The 24,413-nt window shown below is 43.6% G+C and overlaps 2 protein-coding genes across 2 annotated transcripts in view; both read left to right on the top strand.

Annotated features, from left to right (window-relative positions):
* LOC139366007 (info leucine-rich repeat, immunoglobulin-like and transmembrane domains 3a) overlaps positions 1-7,509 on the top strand; it is a 9,117-nt gene extending 1,608 nt beyond the window's left edge. Inside the window, exons 2-4 of the mRNA XM_071103080.1 lie at positions 1-147; positions 5,432-5,737; positions 5,939-7,509. The exon at positions 1-147 is cut by the window's left edge and continues 320 nt beyond it. Of these exons, the coding sequence (XP_070959181.1) occupies positions 1-147; positions 5,432-5,737; positions 5,939-6,975 (1,490 nt within the window). The 3' untranslated portion in view covers positions 6,976-7,509. The remainder of the gene's footprint in view (positions 148-5,431; positions 5,738-5,938) is intronic.
* Positions 7,510-20,827: 13,318 nt separating this feature from the next.
* On the top strand, positions 20,828-24,171 carry LOC139365839 (epidermal growth factor). The gene is given in 9 exon segments (XM_071102902.1): positions 20,828-20,876; positions 20,879-20,960; positions 21,180-21,313; positions 21,560-21,707; positions 21,936-22,040; positions 22,154-22,192; positions 22,194-22,631; positions 23,016-23,123; positions 24,003-24,171. Coding segments are annotated over 9 exon segments (1,272 nt in total).
* The last annotated feature ends 242 nt before the right edge of the window (positions 24,172-24,413 follow it).

Below are 24,413 nucleotides of genomic sequence, written 5' to 3'. Positions count from 1 at the left end.
TGGAGGCTATCCCGTACCTGGTCAACATCACCTACCTGGATATCTCCAGCAACAAGTTGACCACTCTGTCTTCGGACCTCGTGGATATCTGGCCGCCGTTCAATGGAATGCCCGTCTCCTCCAGCCTGTCCCAGAAAGTGGTGCTCGGTAAGAGAACTGATAATGAAGTGTGAGTGGGTTATGTGGGGCTGAGGGTTTAAGGTTAGGACTTTGGGCAGGGGTGCACAACCTTTCACCCTCAAGAGCTACAGATGTAGGATCTTATTTTGATCACCCCGATGCTTATTTGATCACCCTGCATTGCAGGAACGCTGCAATGCAGGGTGATCAAATAAGCATCGGGGTGATCAAAATAAGATCCATGTAGATCCAAACTTGTAGTGTATTTGAGTTTTAAAAAGGGTTCTGAAGTTTGTAATTTTCCATTAGAAATCTCTGACTTGATTTTCCTTTACAAAAAAATGATTTACCCCTACAAAATGTAAATTAATAATAATTCACATTACATTTCCTGTTGCTGCAGAATTATTTTCCTGCTGTAGCAAATTGGTTCAAATTAAGATCCTACATCTGTACTGGTTTTGCCGGCTTTTGCCCTGACTACAACACGTGCTTCTACTGATTAGCTACTCTTCAGGAGGACACACCTGAGATTAGCTGACCCACGTGTTAGAGCAGGTCTGGAGCAAAACCCTGAACTCCCAGTGGCTCTCCAGGAGGTGGGTTGGCCACCCCTGCACTAAAGCAGTGTTTGGTGATAACAGAACATGGCACTGGTCTGCGTAGGAGTTTTGGGTTGTTACGTAGCCGTAAAGGGCGTTTGCTGACGAACATTAGGAAGTTGTACATACATGAAATCCATGGCAATTGTTATGACAACACCTCAACGTGATGTCACTTTTTGTCTGGCACCTGGACTGTAACGCAATGTGTTTACTTAGTGACGGTTACATTTAACGCAAAGGCATATTTCCACCTTCACATTGAGGTTCCAAAACATATTTGGGCTGCTCTTTATTTGGAAAATCTATCTATAGATGCTCAGCAAACTACCAATAGACTATCACCTACACGTCCACAACGCTTGGACTTCTATGTGCTGTAGCTGCAGGTTAGCAGGGCAACCTATTTTAGATCCACCTCATAAGCAGCAGGGAGTCAAAGTTATCATGCAATGATAGTCCCTTTCTAAACTTTGGCTTTGACAAATCTAATTAGTTATCTTTCCATGCTTTGATTTGTACAAACATGCCATGTATTTTGGGCTTCACACTGAATCTCACAGAATGTGGGAAGGTGTAAGCAGGCCCTCAGATGTACCCAGGTTTTCATTTGCATGCCAGATGCTGAGTAGAACGCTGATGTACAAACCGACATATACAGTACATTGTAGAGAGCATTCGGATACAAGACAAACAAATACATACATCAATAAATAAACCGGGACTTGTTAAGGGGCATTCCTCAAACAAATCACATGTACAGTGTTCTTGATGAATGAAGTATAGGATTGATTATAAGTGACGATTGTCCATCTTTAAGAAAATACTCTCTCTTTCACTCTTGTCTGAGAACTAGCTTGAGGAGTGAGATAATGTTCATGGGACGTTAAGGACCAGCTAGCTTATCCATGCTGAAAAAGCTTGTTCTATTCACTGGCGTACTGGAAGGAGAAACAAGATCAGCCTATCCCTAAGGAAGACACATAACATCCCATGTACAGAATATAGACTCTTCCCGTACCATCACATGATAGAATTAAACTAAAAGGCATGAGGGGGTGTGTGGTATGTGGCCAATATACCACGGCTATCGGCTGTTGTTATGGATACAGCCCTTAGCCGTGGTATATTGGCCATACATCACAAACCCCCAAGGTGCCTTTTTGCTATTATAAACCGGAGGTTCTGTCAGCCAATCAGCATTCAATCTGCAGTTCAAACAATAACAAAGTGTACACCCCACCACGGTTTTGGTAAAAGCTGAGGAATGGGGCTGGAGAAATGTCAACACTCTCAAATTCATAGACAGAGCTATGGATGGAATGACTGACCATCCATGATGTCACAATATAGTTTTAGGAAAAAGGAAAAAGGAAACCGCACACTGCTCTTGATAGTATCACTGATCTTTAATAAGTTTACGTATCGGCCTCACGGCCTTCGTCAGAGCTTTTGTGAATTTTTTAAAATTTGCACCATTATGTAGACCTAGCCCCACCCACATCCGTTCCACACATTGAAGGGGGTTGGAGGCGAAGGGGAAAAAAACAAGTGCTACCAAATATAGCAATATGCATTTCATAAATATTACAAAAGTGTATAAATAAGACGTATGAAACACGTCTGTAAAACCACAATGAGGACATAGCAAGTTTTCATTAGTCATTGGGTACATCGTACGAACAACAGAGTAATCTTAAATAGGCACATAATTAATGTTCAAATTCACAACATGACATCATTAAGTCCTTGTGGAAATAATGTCTGGAGGGTGAAAATCCCAAAACATTTTATTTTACTCAGAGTATTATGAATATCACCTCCCCTGTCTGATATCTTAACTTTCTCTATGCCACAAAATCTAAAGGTAGAAATGTCATGCTTCAGGTCATTGAAATGTACTGTGACTGGATAATCCCTGTTGTTTCTCCTGATTGAACTTTTATGTTCACTAATTCTCTGTTTGAGAGAACGAGAGGTTTTACCGACATAGCAGAGCCCACATGGACATAGCAGAGCCCACATGGACATAGCAGAGCCCACATGGACATAGCAGAGCCCACATGGACATAGCAGAGCCCACATGGACATAGCAGAGCCCACGTGGACATAGCAGAGCCCACATGGACATAGCAGAGCCCACATGGACATAGCAGAGCCCACATGGACATAGCAGAGCCCACATGGACATAGCAGAGCCCACATGGACATAGCAGAGCCCACGTGGACATAGCACAGCCCACATAGACATAGCAGAGCCCACATGGACATAGCAGAGCCCACATGGACATAGCAGAGCCCACATGGACATAGCAGAGCCCACATGGACATAGCAGAGCCCACATGGACATAGCAGAGCCCACGTGGACATAGCAGAGCCCACATGGACATAGCACAGCCCACATGGACATAGCAGAGCCCACGTGGACATAGCAGAGCCCACATGGACATAGCAGAGCCCACATGGACACAATATAATTTTAACCATGTTGAGGCAATACAGTGTCTGTCTAAAATTAAAGTGTTTACAAACAATTGAGAAAAAAAAGCTTATATTTAGGGGTTTTATGGGGTAAGACAATTGAACTAAGCTCATGGAGTATTTATAAGTAAAATTCTTCAAGAATCAATGGTAGACTGTACATAATTCATTCAGAAGTGCAAAAATATAACAACTAGAAATTGCTCCTTTAAAAGAACAGGATACAACACTTTGGGTATTCTGGGAAGAAAGTCAACACCAGGTTTAGAGTTTGTGTTTGGGTTGTCCCCAGTTAAGTACAACTAATCTGGTTAAGCATAAGGGGTTTCCACAATACACATGCACTTCCACATGCGTGTGTGTGTGTGTGTGTGTGTGTGACTGTGTGACTGTGTGACTGTGTGAGTGTGTGAGTGAGTGAGTGAGTGAGCGAGAGAGAGAGAGCGATTGTATATGTGTTTGAGTGTGTGTTTGTACAGTAGCTGTGCTTCCGTTAGCTTGTGTGTCTGTGTGTGTGTTCTGGGAAAGTGTCTCTACCCTCCTTTCACACACATGTAACATGCTAGTAACTTAATGTTATTTGTAAGAGATGATATGACTCCAAATTTGACACGTCTGACCCTCGGTCTGGGAAATCCCATTATTAGGGTAATAGAAGGATGGCTCAGTTGTAACGACTGTATTCATACCTAGATTTTTTTTTTAAATAGGCAAGTCAGTTAAGAACAAATTCTTATTTGCAATGATGGCCTACACCGGCCAAACCCGGACGATGCTGGGACTCCCAATCACGGCCGGTTGTGATACAGCCTGGATTCAAACCAGGGTGTCTGTACTGACACCTCTAGCACTGGGATGCAGTGGCTTAGACCGCTGCGCCACTCACCACTGAATGAAAACACTAAGTTACACATGCTAGCTGTACAGAAAATTTACGGTGTATAGTTTTTTTTCTATAATTTTGGTCGGGAAAATAGATGAACATGGAATTCATAGCATAAAAGTAAAGATACCTTATTAGAAAATGACTCAAGTAAAAGTGAAAGTCACAAGGTAAAATAATACTTGAGTAAACATCAAATAGAATCTGGTTTTAAATGTACTCAAGTAAATGCTATACATCAAATTTCTTATATTAAGCAAACCAGATAGCAGGATTTTATTTTTGTATTTTTTTTATTGACGGACAGCCAGGGGCACACTCCAACACTCAGATACAATTTACAAATGCAGTATTTGCATTTAGTGAGTCTGCCAGATCAGAGGGAGTAGGGATGACAACGCATTATATTGAGAGGTGCATGAATTGGACCATTTTTCTGTTTGCCTGAGAATTTGAAATGTAGCGAGTACTTTTGGGTGTCAGAGAAAATGTATGGGAGTGATAAGTACATTACGTATTTAGGAATGTAGTGGAGTAAAAGTAAAAGTTGTCAAAAATATGAATAGTAAAGTCAAGTACAGATACCCTAATACTACTTAAGTAGTACTTTAAAGTATTTTTATTGAAGTACTTTACACCACTGTTTATTCATCTTTACTCCCACATTTGTCAACGTCAGTAACCTAGTTATTCACACATTTACAAACAACTATCAAAGTGTTTAATAATGATTCATAAGATAATTTATGACATGTTAAATATAGGTCCTTATAAACCATGTATTAACCATTTAGCAGTCTTTTGCGTGGCCTAATGTGTGTTCTATTTATACTTTATAAATACTTTATACATTTTTTGAGTGACCAGTGGAATTTCTCACAAAAAGACAGGCTGTCTTGGTTGTTTAGCAACAAAACCGATGCGTGTGCAACTATAGGGCAAAGCAGACACCCTTTTTATTTGCCATGCGAAAAGCCTTAACTAATGATTGTTTATATGGGACAATATTAAACATCTTATGAATGGAGTAATGATTAGTAAATTATGAATAAACTTTTTACCAATCAATTATAAATTATTTGTTACATGGAGTTGTAGTAAAGTGCTACCATTTGTATAATTTGTGTATCAGCTAGGAGAGACTGGAATCCACTCTTTGAGTTTGTTTACATTCGCAGCCACATTACTATTAGCATTGATAGCATTTGTTGCATAGCATTGCATAGCATTGTTAGCATGTTCCTCATCTCTGAAGCACTGCATGTTCCTAACCTTTTTACAAATATTCATGTACATTTTATTTAGCATAACTATCACAAACATTTCCTCTCTTGTCCCCTCCAGGTCTTCAGGACAACCCGTGGATCTGCGACTGCAGGATCTCCAAGCTGATCGAGCTCTCCAAAATGTCTGACACATCAGTGGTACTAATGGATCAGTTCCTGTCTTGCAGTGGGCCTGAGAACCTGGCCGGGGTTATGTTCCAAAGGGCAGAGCTGGACCAATGTCTCAAACCGTCTGTCATGATGTCAGCCACCAAGATTACTGCCTCGTTGGGCAGCAATGTGCTTCTGCGCTGTGATGCCACGGGTTACCCCACACCTACCCTAATCTGGACCACTTCAGATGGCTCACCTGTCAACAACACAGGTATCAACAGTGAGACATTTTATTTTAAGAAAAGGAATATAGTGTCTTATTCAACATGGTTATCAAAAATAGTTTTTGATTATTTCGAAATTGATTTGATAGGATTTGCTTTTACTCTACAGTTGATCTTTGTGTTTCATTTAAAGAATGTCTATATCTTGGCGATTACTAAGTCTTGGCATTTTCATGATCTACCTACAGTTGTCCAGGAGTCTCCGGGAGAAGGTGTCCGATGGTCAATCATCAGCCTAAATGGGATCTCGTACAAAGACGACGGGGAGTACAGCTGCAAGGCTAAGAACTTTGCCGGTAATGCAGAGGCTGCCATCAGCCTGTCTGTGGCAGGTTATGTCGCTACAACCATGCCCCCACAGAGGTCCAATGGAGAGGCTGGAGGGAATAGCCCATCCACAACATCCTCTGCTCCGTCAACTGACTTCTCCAACTCCCCTAGCACCCTGATTACCACCACCACCCCAGCCACGACCACACTGCCACCCGTTCCCACCAAGAAGAAACTCATGCCCAGCAATGTGCAGCAGAAAGCCCCACCCAAACCATCCAAGATCCAGCAAGGCAGCGACAGGATGCTGGCGGCGGATCAGAGCAAAAAGAAGGACGCTTCTAAGTCTGTCCAAGATCTCGAGATCGTGGAGGAAACGGCGGACAGCGCAGTTCTACTCTGGACGGCAGACGGTTTGCCGAGCGATGCCCCTCTCACCGTTGTGTACTCTACTTACGACGATGAGGACGACTCCAAAAGGACAATGGATACTGATGCCGGGAGTGGCAAGGTCCTTCTCGAAGGCTTAACTTCTGGAATGAGGTACCAGGTTTGTCTGGTTGCCAAGGGAAGTGCGGCGGGGATAGACCCCTGCATCAACTTCTTCACCCTGGACATTGTTGAGGACGATGCCGAGAACCAGCTGCTGATGCTCATCAGCGGCATTGCCTGCGCCGTGGCTTTACCTGTCATCGGTCTGCTGGTCTACAAGATCCTCTCACTCTACTGCCAGGGCAGTGTGCCAGGTTTGGACGACGAGCTGTCTAAAGACACGTATTTGAAGTTTGAGACGCTGTCGATGAAGCAGAGGACCTTGAACGCTAATCCCAGTGAATTGTGGGCCCACAGGCAGACCGAGGAATCCCAAGAGAGGATGCTCCTCTTCTCCAGGTCCAGCATTGACTCACAAATGACATACAGGAGTGACAGTTCCAGGTCAGAGTTTCTGTGCTAGCACTAGATGAAGACTACATGGCATCACTGATTGCTGAAGCCTTCATGTCTTATTTTTTTAACCACACTTTGAGATTTGGTTTGTCACAATACCAGTATCGCAACATTCAGAAGTATCGTGGTAAGAAAAAAAAACATGTTCTAAATGCTTTAGGAAAACAGCCCTAATACTGGAAACAGACAGCATCATGACAACTCAATTTTAAGATTGCTGTCTTTGCAGCTCAGCACTTATTCACATTTATTATCACATTTATTCTCAGTTTAATGCAATTTTCCATAATACCATAATGAAATCATCTGCCACAGTGTTCACTATGTCTTGCTTCTTTGTCACTATACACCACACCAGGTTTAAACAGACTAGACATTCATTGATCTCAATATGGTATAAATAGACATGCCGACTATCCAACAACACGTTGATTTAAACTGCTAGCAATGGTTCACTCAAAAGTCAAACCTTCAAGCTAATTGTTGCCTTACTTTACTAAAAAGCTTTCTCGAACCCTAGTATATTAGAATATTTGTCTTGCCCGACATACAACGCAACAGTTTCTGTGTAACGTATTGTTTTTACTTGTACATACAATGGTATTGTATTCTTCTTTTTAATAAAACAAATCTTTGTGTATTTCATGTCCTCATATTTCATATAAGCATTTGGTATATATGGCAGTGTTGGTCAATGTGAAATACCCCTTACAGTGCTGTCATCGGCTCTCTGTACAACAACTCCACTATTGTCTATGAGGTTTGATATTTCCCAATGTGATCATCTCTGGTCTTTAGCCATGAGGAATAGGATTCTGTGCTTTTTCCTCACTTGAGCAACAGGTGTATCAGTGGTATAGATAGCGTTCAAACGTTTGGGGTCACTTAGAAATGTCCTTGCTTTCCATGAAAACATACATGAAAAGAGTTGCAAAATGAATATCAAATATAGTCAATACGTTGACAAGGTTATAAATAATGATTTCTAATTAAAATAACAATTGTGTCCTTCAAAATTTTCTTTCGTCAAAGAATCCTCCATTTGCAGTAATTACAGCCTCGCAGACCTTTGGCATTCTAGTTGTCAACTTGTTGAGGTAATCTGAAGAGATTTCACCTTCGCTTCCTGAAGCACCTCCCACAAGTTGGATTGGCTTGATGGGCACTTCTTACGTACCATACGGGCAAGCTGCTCCCACAACAGCTCAATATGGTTGAGATCCGGTGACTGTGCTGGCCACACCATTATAGACAGAATACCAGCTGACTGCTTCTTCTCTAAATAGTTCTTGCATAGTTTGGAGCTGTGTTTTGGATCATTGTCCTGTTGTAGGAGGAAATTGTCTTCAATTAAACACCGTCCACAGGGTATGACATGGCATTGCAAAATGGAGTGATAGCCTTCCTCCTTCAAGATCCCTTTTACCCTGTACAAATCTCCCACTTTACCACCACCAAAGCACCCTCAGACCATCACATTGCCTCCACCATGCTTGACAGATGGCATCAAGCACTCCTCCAGCATCTTTTCATTTTTTTCTGCGTCTCACGGAATGTTCTTCTTTCTGATCCGAACACCTCAAACTTAGATTCTTCTGTCCATAACATTTTTTTCCAATCTTCCTCTGTCCAGTGTCTGCGTCCTTTTGCCCATTTTAATCTTTTATTTTTATTGGCCAGTCTGAGATATGGCTTTTTCTTTGGAAGTCTGCCTAGAAGGCCAGCATCCCAGAGTCACCTCTTCACTGTTGATGTTGAGACTGGTGTTTTGCAGATACTATTTAATGAAGCTGCCAGTTGAGGACTTGTGAGGCGTCTGTTTCTCAAACTAGACACTCTAATATACTTGTCCTCTTGCTCAGTTGTGCACCAGAGCCTCCCACTCCTCTTTCTATTCTGGTTAGAGCTAGTTTACTCTGTTCTGTGAAGAGAGTAGTGGAGAGCGTTGTATGAGATCTTCAGTTACTTGGCAATTTCTTGCATGGAATAGCCTTAATTTCTCAGAACAAGAATAGACTGATGAGTTTCAGAAGAAAGTTCTTTGTTTCTGGCCATTTTGAGCCTGTAATCGAACCCACAAATGCTGATGCTCCAGATACTCAACTAGTCTAAAGAAGGCCAGTTTTGTTGCTTCTTTAATCAGGACAACAGTTTTCAGCTGTGCTAACGTAATTGGTCCCTGTACACCTATGCAGATATTCCAATAAAAATCAGCCTTTTCCAGCTACAATAGTCATTGACAACATTATCAATGTCTACACTGTATTTGTGATCAATTTGATGTTATTTAAATGGACAAAAAATAGCTCTTCTTTAAGAATCAATGACATTTCTAAGTGACCCCAAACTTTTGAACGGTAGTGTATTTCTCAGTATTACAACCCTTCCTCTGTCTTTTCTGTCGATCCCACCCTGATCTCCACTTCCACTGTCTCACAGTTGTTACTTAGTGATTATGTGGATGTCTGTGTGTCCACCAACATGCATGTGGCTGTGTATTTGAGCATGTAAATATTAGAATGTATCCGCTTATGACCCATGGGTGTTCCTCTCCTATCCTTTAGCCCCACTGGCTGGCTGCACAGTGAGAGAGCGGGACCGTAATCAATGGGTCAAGGCCTACTGTGTGCCTGAAAAGGCGTTGCCATAAATCCTGATAACATGTGTGGAGCTAGAAAGCCATTCCCATGGATACCCTGGCCTATGCCACCCTCTGCACGTGTCTGGGCACTAACCGCCATACCAGCTATTCCATTAACATGACAACACCCAAGTTGTTTGACTAACAGATGGGTTGAGTTAGTGGGACCTGCTAGTCTTGAGCCCCCCCCTTGAACACTTTACCGTGTTATTACTTCTGCATTCGTGAAGGATCCGTGTAACATATAATATTTATAGGTAAACACTAGTTATAGTAACACAGTAATAAGGACCCTAGTTCGTTTGTTACCATGTCCCACATACATACTTAAAATCATAGGTAGATGATTAATGTATGATTAATTTGGTCTACATGTCAACATTGTTTAGCATCAGATTGGGCATACCAACAAAACAGTGAACAGTGACGCACTATTCCAAGGTGCACTCCATGACATTTCCCAATACATCATAGTGTTCCGATGACAACGAGAGTTCAATATGTGCAGTATTTGACCTAGACTGACCTAGACTGACCTAGACTGACCTAGAGTGACCTGGAGTGATATATGTCTTTCAAATGCTATCAACAGGGGTGAAATCACGGGGCAAAAGCCATTGAGCAGGCACATTTCTAACTCAACTCAATTACAGCTGGAGACACTGGTTTGGTTGGTGGAGTCTGATGATGGCTCTCCTGAGTAAGCAGAAAACATGTCTTCCCCACTTTTCCGAGTTCCCCCGCTTACTCATCCAGCCTGATTCACTCAGGGAGAGGAAGATGCTTATACAGGATAGAGAGACACACATACCGGGTACACATTCTAATCTGAACACACACACTATCTGGACAACAGGTTACATGACTGTCTCTGGTGGAGGAAATGGAGGGAAGTGGATAACACAACACACCACAATACAACACAACTAGCGTTCATGTTTTGGACCGTTTCACCGGGTGGCAAGACAACGGTTGTCTCAGCTATTCTTTTGCCACTTAAAAATAATATATTGGAATCACCCAGTTAACAGTTTCTCTTCCAAACAACATGACATATTGATATTTTAGTGTAATATAACATTACATGACAAAGAAAAAAATGTAATGTTCTACTATTTCAATCAATATTACTCTGCTTGAAAGATACAAACGATCTCACACATAAGATATCGTACAAGCCAGACTGTCCAAGACTGTCTTCACTGACATATGAGGATGTTCACCATGTGAAAGGAGAGTGTGAACGCACATGTTGCTAAGAGATGACTGTTTAATTGGGAAAGCCAGAGCTGCCTTGAACTCCACCCCATTAGGGCCATATGAAGAAGCTTTTAGCCAGCAACATTGATTCAACAAAGGTATCAACACAATGGTTCACTGTGTTGACATATTCTATTGAGATCATGTTGCATTAGGGCAGCTATCTGTGTTTGGCACTAGAGTAGTTTATAATTAGATATCACTTGTAGATTGGTGTATATCATTGCTAACTTCTCAGTATTCTTCCCATCAGGTGTCAATCTTTTGGGATGTTTGTGTCCCTGGATCAAGTCTACTACACTGATGTGAAATCCTGGACCATAAGTCAAGTCAATTAGTACTCAGGGGGTGAGGCAGAGAACGTCAACCTAAAGTGAATGACCCACAATAATCACATCCTAGATGTCAACGACTCTTCCATTCCAGGCTCCTACTTTTGCACATGTCCCAAGGGTTATGTTCTGCTGTTTGATAGGAAGACCTGCCAAGGTAAGACAGTGCTGCTAAACTACTGATTATCCTATGCTGCTCCTTGACCAAAAGTGGTATTGTCTTGTTGATTTGGAAAGTGTGGTTATTTATACTCATTCACGTAAGCAACAAACACTTTGTTGTACATGTTGTGTTTTTAGACTTTGAGATTGTGTGCAAAGGGAGTTTGTTTTCACATAGAAGTACTCATCACTAGTTCCAACCAACATCAGTAGTTCCCACATCATATGGTGTGGTATTTGTACACATTAATTCTTACACAGCCTTTTGTGGTATTTGGGGCCCCTGTGTGACAGGTATCAAAGCCCTGTTTGGGGCCCCTTTGTGACAGGTATGAGAACCCTGTTTGCTTCCCCTTTGTAATATGTATCAAAGCCCTGTTTGGGTCCCCTTTGTGACAGGTATCAAAGCCCTGTTTGGTGCCCCTTTGTGACAGGTATCAAAGTCCTGTTTGGGTCCCCTTTGTGACAGGTATCAAAGCCCTGTTTGGTGCCCCTTTGTAATATGTATCAAAGCCCTGTTTGGGTCCCCTTTGTAATATGTATCAAAGCCCTGTTTGGTGCCCCTTTGTGACAGGTATCAAAGTCCTGTTTGGGTCCCCTTTGTGACAGGTATTAAAGCCTTGGTTGGGGCCCCTAGACCTTACCTTGACCCCTGAGGCCTAATAAAAGAGAAAAGACAGACAGAGGCTAGGTGCCAACTCTCACTCAGGTTATATAGGTAAAATCACAGAAGTGGAGGAGACTAAGTCTTGTGACTGGCTGTATATAAGAGTATTGGGGGGGCACTGGAGAGTAAGGTGTAAGGTAGACAGAGAAAAGAGAGGAAGAAAGGTCAATGTACAAAATGTTGAATGTAGGCTGTACCATGTTTTTAAGCTGATGCAGAATATGTTTTCAAGAAGACTTTGAGCCAAAGTGGTCTTAATCATCTCGAAGATGACTGATTCCTACGCAGAAATTGAATTCTTATTGTGTGGTAGATGTGTATTTACATGTAGGGTATATGGTAGCTTAATAGCTTTTAAATGCTAGTGAATGTAGGCACTCTGTGTCAATGGCTTTGCAACGCTCAAACCTTCAGCGATGCATTCAATTACTCATGAGAAAATTGCATTACTAGATTACAATCAACCCCAAGTTAATTGGTTTAACCTACATCCTAGAATTATGATGACACAAGAAGGGTACTGTATAGGTACTGTATAAGCACTGCAGTGAGAGTTTGTTTGCAGTCAGCTGCAAAGAGGTTAAGTACCTGGTAACTGTGTCAACCTGCATAGTAGTTACAGTGTTTCACTCTTTGTGTAATTACATTGTAATTACATCGTTTAAGGGTCTTAAAATAACATTTATATATTTTTTCGAGTCCAGGTCCATATCTAAGACTGGGATAATAAAATGACAAATGGGACTGTAACAATTTTCAACATGGTCTCATTAGAATATATAACAATAGCAAAAACTAACCATTAAGCAATAAGGCACAAGAGAGTGCAATAAGCAATAAGGGCCAAGGGGGTGTGGTATATGGCCAATGTACCATGGCTAAGGGCTGTTCTTAAGCGCGACGCAACACCCAGTGCCTGGACACAGCCCTTAGCAGTGGTATATTGGCAGCATATTAGCAGTGCCTTATTGCCATCATAAACTGTTTACCAATGGTTGGTACATTATTGAAGATTTATGTTAAAAACATCCAAAAGATTGATTCTATACACCGTTTGACATGTTTCTCTGGACTGTAACGAAACTTTTTGACATTTTGTCTGCTCCTAGTGAACGCGCTTCGTGAGGTTGGATTTGTTTACATAACACGCTAACAAAAGTAGCTATTTGGACATAAATTATGGACATTATCCAACAAAACAAACATTTATTGTGGAACTGGGATTCCTGGGAGTGCATTCTGATGAAGATCATCAAAGTTAAGTTAATATTTATAATGTTATTTCTGACTTCTGTTGACTACACAATATGGCGGATATCTTTTTGGCTTGTTTGGTCTCTGAGTGCTGTACTCAGATTATTGCATGGTTTGCTTTTTTTTAAAGCTTTTTTTAAATCTGACACAGCGGTTGCATTAACTTCTTGCTCCTACTTGAGATGCAGACGTCTCAAGTAGGCACCTGGAAATGCAAATGTGCTACGCTAAATGCTAAATGTACTCGTTAAAACTCAAACGTTCATTAAAATATACATGCAGGGTATTGAATTAAAGCTACACTCGTTGTGAATCTAGCCAACAAGTCAGATTTTTAAAATGCTTTTCGGCGAAAGCATGAGAAGCTATTATCTGATAGCATGCAACACCCCAAAATGCCTGAAGGCGACGTAAACAAAATAATTAGCGTAGCCGGCGCTACAAAAAAACGCAGAAATAAAATATAAAACATTCATTACCTTTGATGATATTCTTTGTTGGCACTCCTATATGTCCCATAAACATCACAAATTGGTCTTTTTCCCGATTAAATCCGTCCATGAATGCCCAAAATATCCATTTGTATAGCCTGTCTGCATCACGAAAAAAAGCTCTCTTCCAACACGCAACGTCATGTTTAAAAATTATATAAGTTATTATTTGACAAAACACTTCAACCTACTTTTATAACCCAACTTTAGGTATTTGTAAACGTTAATAAGCGATCAAATTGATCACTGGGCGATCTGTATTCAATAGCAGCTACAAAAGAAAACAGTGTCCATTTTTCAATCTTCCAAAATCGATTGAGGTAGGCTGGATGGAATCACGGATCTATTGGTAATGTCTCAAAGGATTTTTGTCAATGAAAATGACGTTTTTGGCGACATCGTGTGGAAGCTGTAGGAATTGCATCCGTCTCCATATTAAATTTGGTTTCCTTTAAATAATCCATGAAAGGGGCGCATGGATACTTTTTTCAGATTTCAGTGACCAGTTTTTCTTGCGCTTTTCGATGAAACACACGCTCTGTTATAGTCACAGCCGTGATTTAACCAGTTTTAGAAACTTCAGAGTGTTTTCTATCCACACATACTAATCATATGCATATACTATATTCCTGGCATGAGTAGCAGGATGCTGAAATGTTGCGCGATTTTTAACAGAATGTTTGAAAAAGGAGGGGGTAGGATAAAGAGGTTAAGGAGAAGTGTATCTAAAGTTCCATGCATAACACTTGTATTTTCATCAACATTTATTATGAGTATTTCTGTTAATTGATGTGGCTCTCTGCAAAATCACCAGACGTTTTTTGGAACTACTGAACATAACGCGTCAATGTATACTGAGATTTTTTTTATATAAATATGAACTGTATCGAACAAAACATACATGTATTGTCCATGTAAGTCCTACGAGTGTCATCTGATGAAGATCATTAAAAGTGAGTGATTAATTCTATCTCTATTTCTGATTTTTGTGACTCCTCTCTTTGGCTGGAAAAATGGCTGTGTTTTTCTGTGACTTGGCTCTGACCTAACATAATCGTTTGTGGTGCTTTCGCCATAAAGCTTATTTGAAATTGGACACTGTGGTGGGATTAACAAGAAGTGTATCTTTAAAATGGTGTGAAATACTTCTATGTTTGAGGAATATTAATTATGGGATTTCCGTTGTTTTGAATTTGGTGCCCTGCACTTTCACTGGCTGTTGTCATATCGATCCCGTTAGCGGGATCTCAGCCCTAAGAAGTTTTAAGGAGATAGAACAAAAATCTTGGATTGCTATCATTCCTTGTCCACCGACTGCTTACAGGGTAAAGAAACCAATTTGTAATTTGTCATTTGGGTGAACTATCCATTCCAGATTGATTACCAGGACGTGTACTCAAAGCATGCGCAGACCAACTGGCAAATGTCTTCATTGACATTTTCAACCTCTCCCTGACAGAGTCTGTAATACCTACATGTTTCAAGCAGACCACCATTGTCCGTGTGCCCAAGAAAGCGAAGGTAACCTGCCTAAATGATTACCGCCCTGTAGCACTCACGGCGGTAGTCATGAAGTGCTCACATCAACACCATCATCCCAGGAAACCCTAGACCCACTCCATTTCGCATACCGCCCCAACAGATCCACAGATGACGCAATCTCAATCGCACTCCACTCGGCCCTTAATTAACCACCTGGACAAAAGGAAATCCTACGTGAGAATGCTGTTCATTGACTACAGCTCAGCGTAGTGTCCACAACACCATAATGCCCACAAAGCTCATCACTATGCTAAGGACACTGGGACTAAACACCTCCCTCTGCAACTGGATCCTGGACTTCCTGACAGGCCATCCCCATGTGGTAGGGGTAGGTAACAACACATCTGCCACGCTGATCCTCAACACTGGGGCCCCCCAGGGGTGCATGCATAGTCCCCTTCTATACTCACTGTTCACCCACAACTGTGCGGCCAAGCACGACTACAACACCATCATTAAGTTTGCTGACGACCTAACAGTGGTAGTCCTGATCACCGACAACGATGATACAGCCTATAGGGAGGAGGTCAGAGACCTGGCAGTGTGGTGTAAGGACAACAACCTCTCTCTCAATGTGAGCAAGACAAAGGAGCTGATCATAGACTACAGAAAAAGTAGAGCTGAACATGGCCAAGCTTCCTGCCATCCAGGACCTATGTACTAGGCGGTGTCAGAGGAAGGACCCCAAAAAATGTCAGACTTCAGTCACCCAAGTCATAGACTGTCCTCTCTGCTACCGCACGGAAAGCGGTGCCATTGTGCCAAGTCTGGGACCAAAAGGCTCCTTAACAACTTCTACCCCCAAGCCATAAGACTGCTGAACAATTAATCAAATGGCCACCTGGACTACTGACCCCTGGACTATTGGTGGTGGTGATGGGCCTTGGTTTTGGAAAGCATTCTAATTACGCTTTCACCCTTTTGGAGGGGATTACAGCTGACTTCAAAAAGGGATTTGAGGTGGGTAGGGGTTAGGAGCATTTTTGTCCACTAACCATCTGGCTTTGTACAGTGAAGACACAGTTGTTGCCAAAAATAGGCAAGAGAGTAATATTGTCATCCACACATTACCCTACTTAGGCCCATAGCTACTCAGGGAACACAGGCCATTGACAGATCCACTCCACTGTCCTGAGCAGTCTTTTCCAACTCACTCCACTGTTCTGGGCAGTCGTTGAGTGGAGGGTTTATCAGTATTATTGAGTGCACGATTTACTGCTGTTACTAAGTGGAGGGTTTAACGCTGTTACTGAGTGGAGGGTTTATTGCTGTTACAATAAGTGCACAGGGCGAGACCCAGATGCAGACACAGGAGGCAGATGGTTCGAGTCTGATATTTATTATAATCCCAGGAGCAGGCAAGAAAGTGGTGGTGGACAGGCAAAAGATCATAAACAAGGTCAGAGTCCAGGAGGTACAGAGTGGCAGGCAGGCTCAAGGTCAGAACAGGCAGTATTGTCAGGCAGGCGGGTTCAGAGTCAAACCAGGCAAGGGTCAAAACCGGGAGGACTATCAAAAGAGAGATAAGAAAAAGCAGGCGCATGAAAAAACATGCTGTGATTTGACAAGATGAACTGGCAACAGACAAGCACCGGAAATAAATACCCAGGGACTAATGCGGAAAACGGGTGACACCTGGAGGTGGGTGGAGATAATCACAAAGACAGGTGAAAACAGATCAGGGTGTGACAGTACTCCCCACCCCCCTTTAGGGGCGCCACCTGGTGTTCTACCTGGGCTCATACCTGGCTGACCAGGGTGCCGGCGGTGAAAGTCAGTGATGAGGGCTGGGTCCAGGATGTCTTTAACGGGAACCCAGCACCTCTCCTCCGGGCCATAACCCTCCCAGTAAACCAGGTACTGGAAACCCCTGCCCCGTGGTCAAACCCTGACAGGTAAGCCTGAAGGATTGAGCCAATTCCAGGACCTAAGGCTGGGCCGAATGAGGAACGAACATCCATTTAGCTGGGCCCCCCCAGCGTTCCCCGCTGGGAACGTTGTGCCTTGCGGACCAGAGCCGTAATAATACCCCAAACAACCGAAGCCGGCAGGGAGGATGGTCTCAGATTCAGGGGGAGTGGCAGTGGAACTGTACAGACGGGAGAGAGCGTCCGGCTTTATATTTTTGGACCCAGGGCGGTAGGAGATGGTGAAAATGAACCTGGTAATTAACAGGGCCCAACGAGCTTGGGTTGAAATGATTGGCATGAAGGCACAGGGATGAAGGCACAGGGATGAAGTTTTGGTCCTGGATGGATCGCTGGGAAAGGACGGTCCCTACTCCCACGTTGAAAGCGTCAACCTCAACCACATACTGAGGAGTCTGGATGGATGAGGATGTGGGCAGTAGTAAATCACTGCTTTAGATTCCCAATATCCTTGTCCACTGCTGGAGACTATGTGAATGGTAACTTGGGAGAGGTGAGTGCAGAGAGGGGGGCCGCCAGGTTGCTGTAGCCCAGAATGAAACAACGGTTTAAATTAGCAAACCCAGACACCGTTGTAGCTGCACCCTGGACGTGGGAGGGGGCCAATCCACCACCGCTCTCACCTTTTCCGGATCCATCTGAACATTCCCTTCAAAGATGATGTATCCCAGAAAGGAGATAGTGGAGTGATGGAACTCGCACTTCTCAGGTTTTACAAACAACTGATTGTCCAGGAGGTGCTGAAGGACCTGTCGAACATGGAGAATGTGTTCCTGGGCAGAAAGAGAGAGAACCAGGATGTCATCGAGGAAGACAAAAACAAAACAATTCAACATGTCCCGGAGCACATTGTTGACCAGTGCCTGGAAGACAGCGGGCACGTTGGTGAGTCCAAACAGCATGACCAGGTACTCAAAGTGTCCACTGGCAGTGTTGAAAGCCGTCTTCTACTCATCTCCTTCTGGTATCCGCACAAGGTGGTAGGCATTCCGAAGGTCCAGTTTGGAAAATATGGTAGCCCCCTGGAGAGGTTTGAAAGCTGAGGAGAGGTAGAGGATACTGATTTTGGATCATAATGCCATTGAGGCCCTGGTAATCAATGCATGGACATAGGGTCTTGTCCTTCTTCCCCACAAAGAAGAATCCTGTGCCAGCAGGAGAGGCAGAAGGACGAACACTCCCAACAGCCAGAGAGTCCTTGATGTGCTCCTCCATGGCCTCGGTCTCAAGACCAGACAGGGAATATAGCCAGCCTCGAGGCAGTGTGGTGCCCAGGAGGAGGTCAATAGCACAATCGTAAGGACTATGTGGAGGAAGGGAGGTCTTGCTGAAAACCTCCAGGAGGTCATGGTACTCTGTGGGACCACAGAGAGATCCGAGGCCGTACTCAACCCTGGAGGCAGACGTTCCCGGGGAAGGCTGCGCCGCCTTCAGGCAATGTAAATGGCAGAACGGGCTCCATCCCCGGATTGAACGCGTGGTCCAGTCAATATCGGGGTTGTGCTTCTAGAGTCAAGAGAATCCTAAAGCAATAGGGATGTGGGGAGACTCAATGAGGAGAAGCTGTATTGACTCACTGTGGTTTCCAGATACCCGCATATTAATGGGAACTGTGCTATGCGTGACTTTCAATGGAACAGCCGTCCAGTGCCCTGGCATCCATGGGAACGGAGAGGAGTTGAGTAGAGATTCTTAGTTCCGATACCAGGGTAGCGTCCATGAAACTCTCATCTCTCCCAGTCAATGAGCACATGGAGAGACTTAGACTGGTCTCCCCACAGCAAGATCACATAAAAAGGAGTTAATGGGAATTAGAGGGTTCCCAGTCAGGCTCACCAATGTACTTGTACCTACTAAGGATTCAGGTCTCTTCACTGGGCCGATGGCTATGTAATGCCCTACAGAACCACAATACAGACAACTACTGGAGCTTAGCCTGTGTGAACATTCCCTAGATGATAATCTAGCCCTTCCCAGTTGCATAGGTTCCAGTGTTTCCGACTCACCCGTCGTTGATGATTCTCAAGGGAGCTCGGGTGGCCTAGGATCCTCTCTGAAAAACAGCTGTTGGGGACTTCCGAATTCTTTCGGAGTTGAGTGAGTGGATGGACGAGTGTGACCTAGGCCAGACCTCCTCTCAGTCCTGTGTTCCCGTAGACGTCCACTCAATCCTATTGGTTAGGGCGATGAGGGAATCGAGGTCCACCAGTAACTCCTGGGCAGCTAGCCCATCTTTTACCACCTCAGATAATCTGTGATGGAAAATATCGAATAGGGGCTCCGGATTCCAAGCACTCTCAGCGGCCAACGTGCGAAAGTCTACAGAGGTGGTGAGCTGCCTATGAGCTAACGTTCTGATTTGCTCCATAATAGCCTTGAACCCTTGGTCGTGGCGTTCCGTCAGGGAACGAAGCCCTTCCAAAAGGTCCAGCAGTAACTCCTCATGCCTCCCAATGGTGGCTCCCTGCAGGGAGACAGCGTGGCAGAGCTGGTCCAAGTCTGCTGGGTCTGTCATGGCCAGTTCATACTATAAGGGCACAGGGCGAGACCCAGATGCAGACACGAGAGGCAGATGGTTCAACAGACAAACAGGGAACCCCAGAATAAATACCCAGGGCCTAATGGGGAAAATGTTACTGATAGGAGGGTTTCTTGCTGTTACTGAGTGAAGGATTAGTCATTGTTACTGATTGCGCCACCTGGGTTTACCTGGCTGACCAGGGTGCCGGCGGTGAAAGTTACTGAGTGAAGGGTTAGTCATTGTTTCTGATTGGAGGGAATATTGCTGTTACTGAGTGGAGAGTTTATTGCTGTTACTTAGTGGAGGGTTAATCATTGTTACTGGGTGAAGGGTTAATCATTGTTACTGAGTGAAGGGTTAATCATTGTTACTGAGTGAAGGGTTAATCATTGTTACTGAGTGGTGTGTTAATCATTGTTACTGAGTGAAGAGTTAGTCATTGTTACTGATTGGAGGGTTTATTACTGTTACTGAGTGGAGGGTTTATTGCTGTTACTGAGTGAAGGGTTTATTGCTGTTACTGAGTGAAGAGTTTATTGCTGTTACTGAGTGAAGGGTTTATTGCTGTTACTGATTGAAGGGTGTATTGCTGTTACTGATTGAAGGGTTTGTTGCTGTTACTGATTGGAGGGTTTATTGCTGTTACTGATTGAAGGGTTTATTGCTGTTACTGAGTGAAAAGTTTATTGTTGTTACTGAGTGAAGAGTTTATTGCTGTTACTGATTGAAGGGTTTATTGCTGTTACTGAGTGGAGAGTTTATTGCTGATACTTAGTGGAGGGTTAATCATTGTTACTGAGTGGTGTGTTAATCATTGTTACTGAGTGAAGGGTTAGTCATTGTTACTGATTGGAGGGTTAATCATTGTTACTGAGTGGTGTGTTAATCATTGTTACTGAGTGAAGGTTTAGTCATTGTTACTGATTGGAGGGTTTATTGTTGTTACTGAGTGGAGAGTTTATTGCTGTTACTTGGTGGAGGGTTTATTGCTGTTATTTGTTGGAGGGTTTATTGCTGTTCCTGATTGGAGGCTGTGCCATTAAATCTCTCCCTGTGTGTGTATGGATCTCCCAGGCTGCTCTTCTTCAGACCGAGGGGGCTGTCGTCACACTCCCACCCTGGTAGTTGGAAGTGTGACACTCTGCCTGTGTGCCAGCTCCACCAAGACGGCAAACGCTGCACAGCCACTGGTAAGTCCCCACTCCTACACACTCACACACACCACATATGCTGCCATGGATAACATACATGTACACACACAATAAATATATCAACACACACAGGCAGTCACACATTACACACGTGCAAGCACACACACAAACACACAAACACATGCAAGCCTACACACACATGGGAAAATATTTATGTTTGCCTTCTTGTTTTTATTTGTCATCACTTATCAATATGTTCCAGCATCTCCGCCTTATCTGCTGCCAAAATGGTAGACAGTAGATGTGGTCATCTGGATGGGACTGGTAACGACAGCCTTGTGGAGGAGCCAAGGGCAATAGTGCTAACTCTGGACTACGATCCTGTACAAAACAAGTAAGGAAATGGTAGAACTAGACTACAACTTCAAAACTGTAATGCAAAATCACTTGACTGCTCTTTATTGACTATGGATCACTTTGGGTCAGCTATATTCAGATCTGCTGCCACCTATATGTCATAACTGGTTACTGTAGGACTGTTGATGATGGGGAAGGGAAACGGTTTGGTCCATGTCAGGCAATGATGCTTACTAGGCATTATGATTTTTTTTTTTTATTAAAAAAAATGTGTGTTTTCCTAGGTGTACTTTGCCAGTACGGTACTGAAGCAGATTGACCGGGCTGATTTGGACTGTTAGTCCTGGGAAGTTCTGCTCACTGAGGGGTTGGATTCACCAAAGGGCCTGGCTGTGGACTGTGTCAACTGCAAGCTCTACTGGACTGACCGAGGGTGGGTGGTGTAAACCAGTGTTTAGTACTGGAGCCAATGCTATTATCAGAATTTAAAACACACAATTACCTTGACATTGACATTCACACTGAACTATTTGAAGTTTAAACTATTAATTATATTATGCGTGGTTTCTTTTATTCCATTCATTCTACTCCATATCTACTGTTTTGTTAATATTGTTTTTAGCCTAGGCCTAGGACATTGCTTTTGTATTCTGTCTTTCAGCCTCTCAACTTTAGATCGCACCACTTTCGATGGTATCAACAGAGAGAACGTTATTAGCAATGGGATACAGAAACCAAGGGGAATTGCCGTTCATCCTTTAGCCAAGTACAATATTTTCAATATGTTTCTTTATCAGTATTTTTGCTACACGTAGTCCTCTGTCCACGTAGCCTGTTAATTGTGGATGGCTGAGTTATCATTTCTGTTGGTTTTTTTAGGAAGTTGTTCTGAACCGATATGGGTACCAGGCCTGTGGTGCAGTGCGTCTTTGGAAGGAAGTGACCATTCGGTCATCGCTGGTGCTGACTTGTTGTCCCCTAGTGGTCTGACCGTAGACTTCACTGAAGACAGGCTGCACTGGTGTGATAGCAAGAGTGGTGTAATGGAGATGGCATCCCTGTATGGCTCCAACCGACGAGTCCTGACAGAGAACAATGTAGATGAGGCTTCTGTGGAACACACACACACACAAATATGCACACATACAGTACACAGATACACACACACACACACACGCATGATTTTTCCTACAGATTCTGGAGATGGTGATTCTGCAGACCAGTTCTCTCTGAAAAACCAAACATTGAATGATGAGAGCATGCTGCTCTTCATGCCTGTTCTCTCCTCTGATGGGGAGGAGGCAGAGGACAACATGGTCAAAGAGAGTGAGCCCACTCTCTTCACTGAAAAGATGGTGTCAGATAAAAACCTCTATAACAACAATACCGGAGATTACATACTGGCACAAAATGGCTGCCACTGATTTTTCCAGATACTGTACATATTAAAGTCCCAGTGAAACTGGTCTTTTGAAAAAGTGTTGGCAACATCCTTGCACTTATAGACCAGGATGACTAATGTCTGCTGGATGGAGGCAACCCCACCTGCCACTGCCTGGAAGGCTTCACTAGGGATAGAGAGCTGTGTGTGGGTGATTGCAGCGCTACCCCATAGTATTCATGCACTCAGCTCGCTTTTCACATTCGTGTGTTCTCATTTTACATTCATCAATATCTAGATAGGAGTGAAAACTCATTTCCACCGGCTGTGTTGACACATGGAGCTCTGGCTACTACACAGGGCCTTCCCTGTGACCACCAGTAGCCATATTGACATCACCAGCCAGTGTCTGAACACCAACACAGTGGAGAGCTGCCTCTCACCTCATGATACTTACTGTCTCTATGAGTGAGTCTGCTTTTACTTAGATAGAGTCCTACACCTGCAACCAAGTCCCCCTATCTACCTCCTTGTACATGGATCAACACTATTGTTGACTGACTATTCTACAACATTAAGGGGGCAAAAATGCTGTTTTTTATTACACTAACTTGGAGTTGGGGTTGAATATTGCTTCTGGATAGGGATTTTGTAGTAAGCCAATCTAGACAACGGCAGTAGGTGGCACTATTGTTCCATGTGTAAAGCCTTTCCTTGGTAGCTATGGTAACAACGTGAGCTGTAGGGTAAATGTCACGAATCCCGCCGAAGATGGTGCCTCTTCCTGTTGGGGCGGCGCTCGGCGGTCTTCGTCAACGGCCCACTAGCTGCCACCGATCCCCTTTCCTGTTTCATTTAGTTGTGTCTGATTAGTTGCACCTGTTTCGTGTTTATGTTTTGGTTGTGGGTTATTTAAACCCAGTAGGCCCGCCGGCTTTTGTGCGGGATTGTTTTTCTGTTAATGGTGTGTGATTATTTCGTGGTATTCATTTTTCCGATCAGTTTCGTCCTGTTTGTTTGGACTGGGTCTTGTGTGTGTGACGTGATCGTCTCCTTGGTTTCTTGGAAAATAAAGATCCACATCTTTTGAACTACCCTGCTCTCTGCGCCTGACTCCTCCACCCACTACTTATAGAAGCCGTGACAGTAAAACAGTAATATTTACGATTCTAAAGTTTAAATCTGCATGGATCTGCAAGATATACAGGACATCCTCGGTAGACTTTTCTCATAAATCAGCCAACACTGATTTTGAACTTCTTGTTTTCAGAAGTTGTGTTATGTTTACACAAGTAGGTGAAACTGTGTGATCTATACTAACAGTGAGTTTTGTGCTGGTGAACCCAGCTGTGTCTCTGGCTACATGTGCGAGCGCTGTCAGTTCAGTTATCAGGAGTGGTGGGAGCTGCAGCAGGCCAAACAGGAGAAGAGGAGGAACATGGCCATCGCCCTGGGCATGCTGGTCCTCATTCCACTACTCGCCATCACTGCCTGCGTCAACTACTGCTACAGGTGAATGGAATGGGGGGGCAGGAGGCTGGAGGCTGGAGGACCGGGGTGAGAGGGGAACGAGGGTGAGAGGGGAAGGGGAGGACGGGGTTGAGAGGGAAACTGGGGTGAGAGGAGAATGGGGGACGGGGGAACAGTGGTGAGAGGGGAACGGGGAAATGGAGGATGAAGGTGAACGGGGATGAAGGTGAGAGTGTAATGGGTTGAAGGGGAAAGAGGAGAGAGAGGAAGAAGAGAGGAAAAGGAGAT

Source organism: Oncorhynchus clarkii, chromosome 14 (genome assembly GCF_045791955.1).
Source record: "Oncorhynchus clarkii lewisi isolate Uvic-CL-2024 chromosome 14, UVic_Ocla_1.0, whole genome shotgun sequence".
Classification (NCBI taxonomy): Eukaryota; Metazoa; Chordata; class Actinopteri; order Salmoniformes; family Salmonidae; genus Oncorhynchus; species Oncorhynchus clarkii.
The sequence above is the reverse complement of the archived record's forward strand: the minus strand, read 5'-3'. Positions and strand labels throughout refer to the sequence as shown.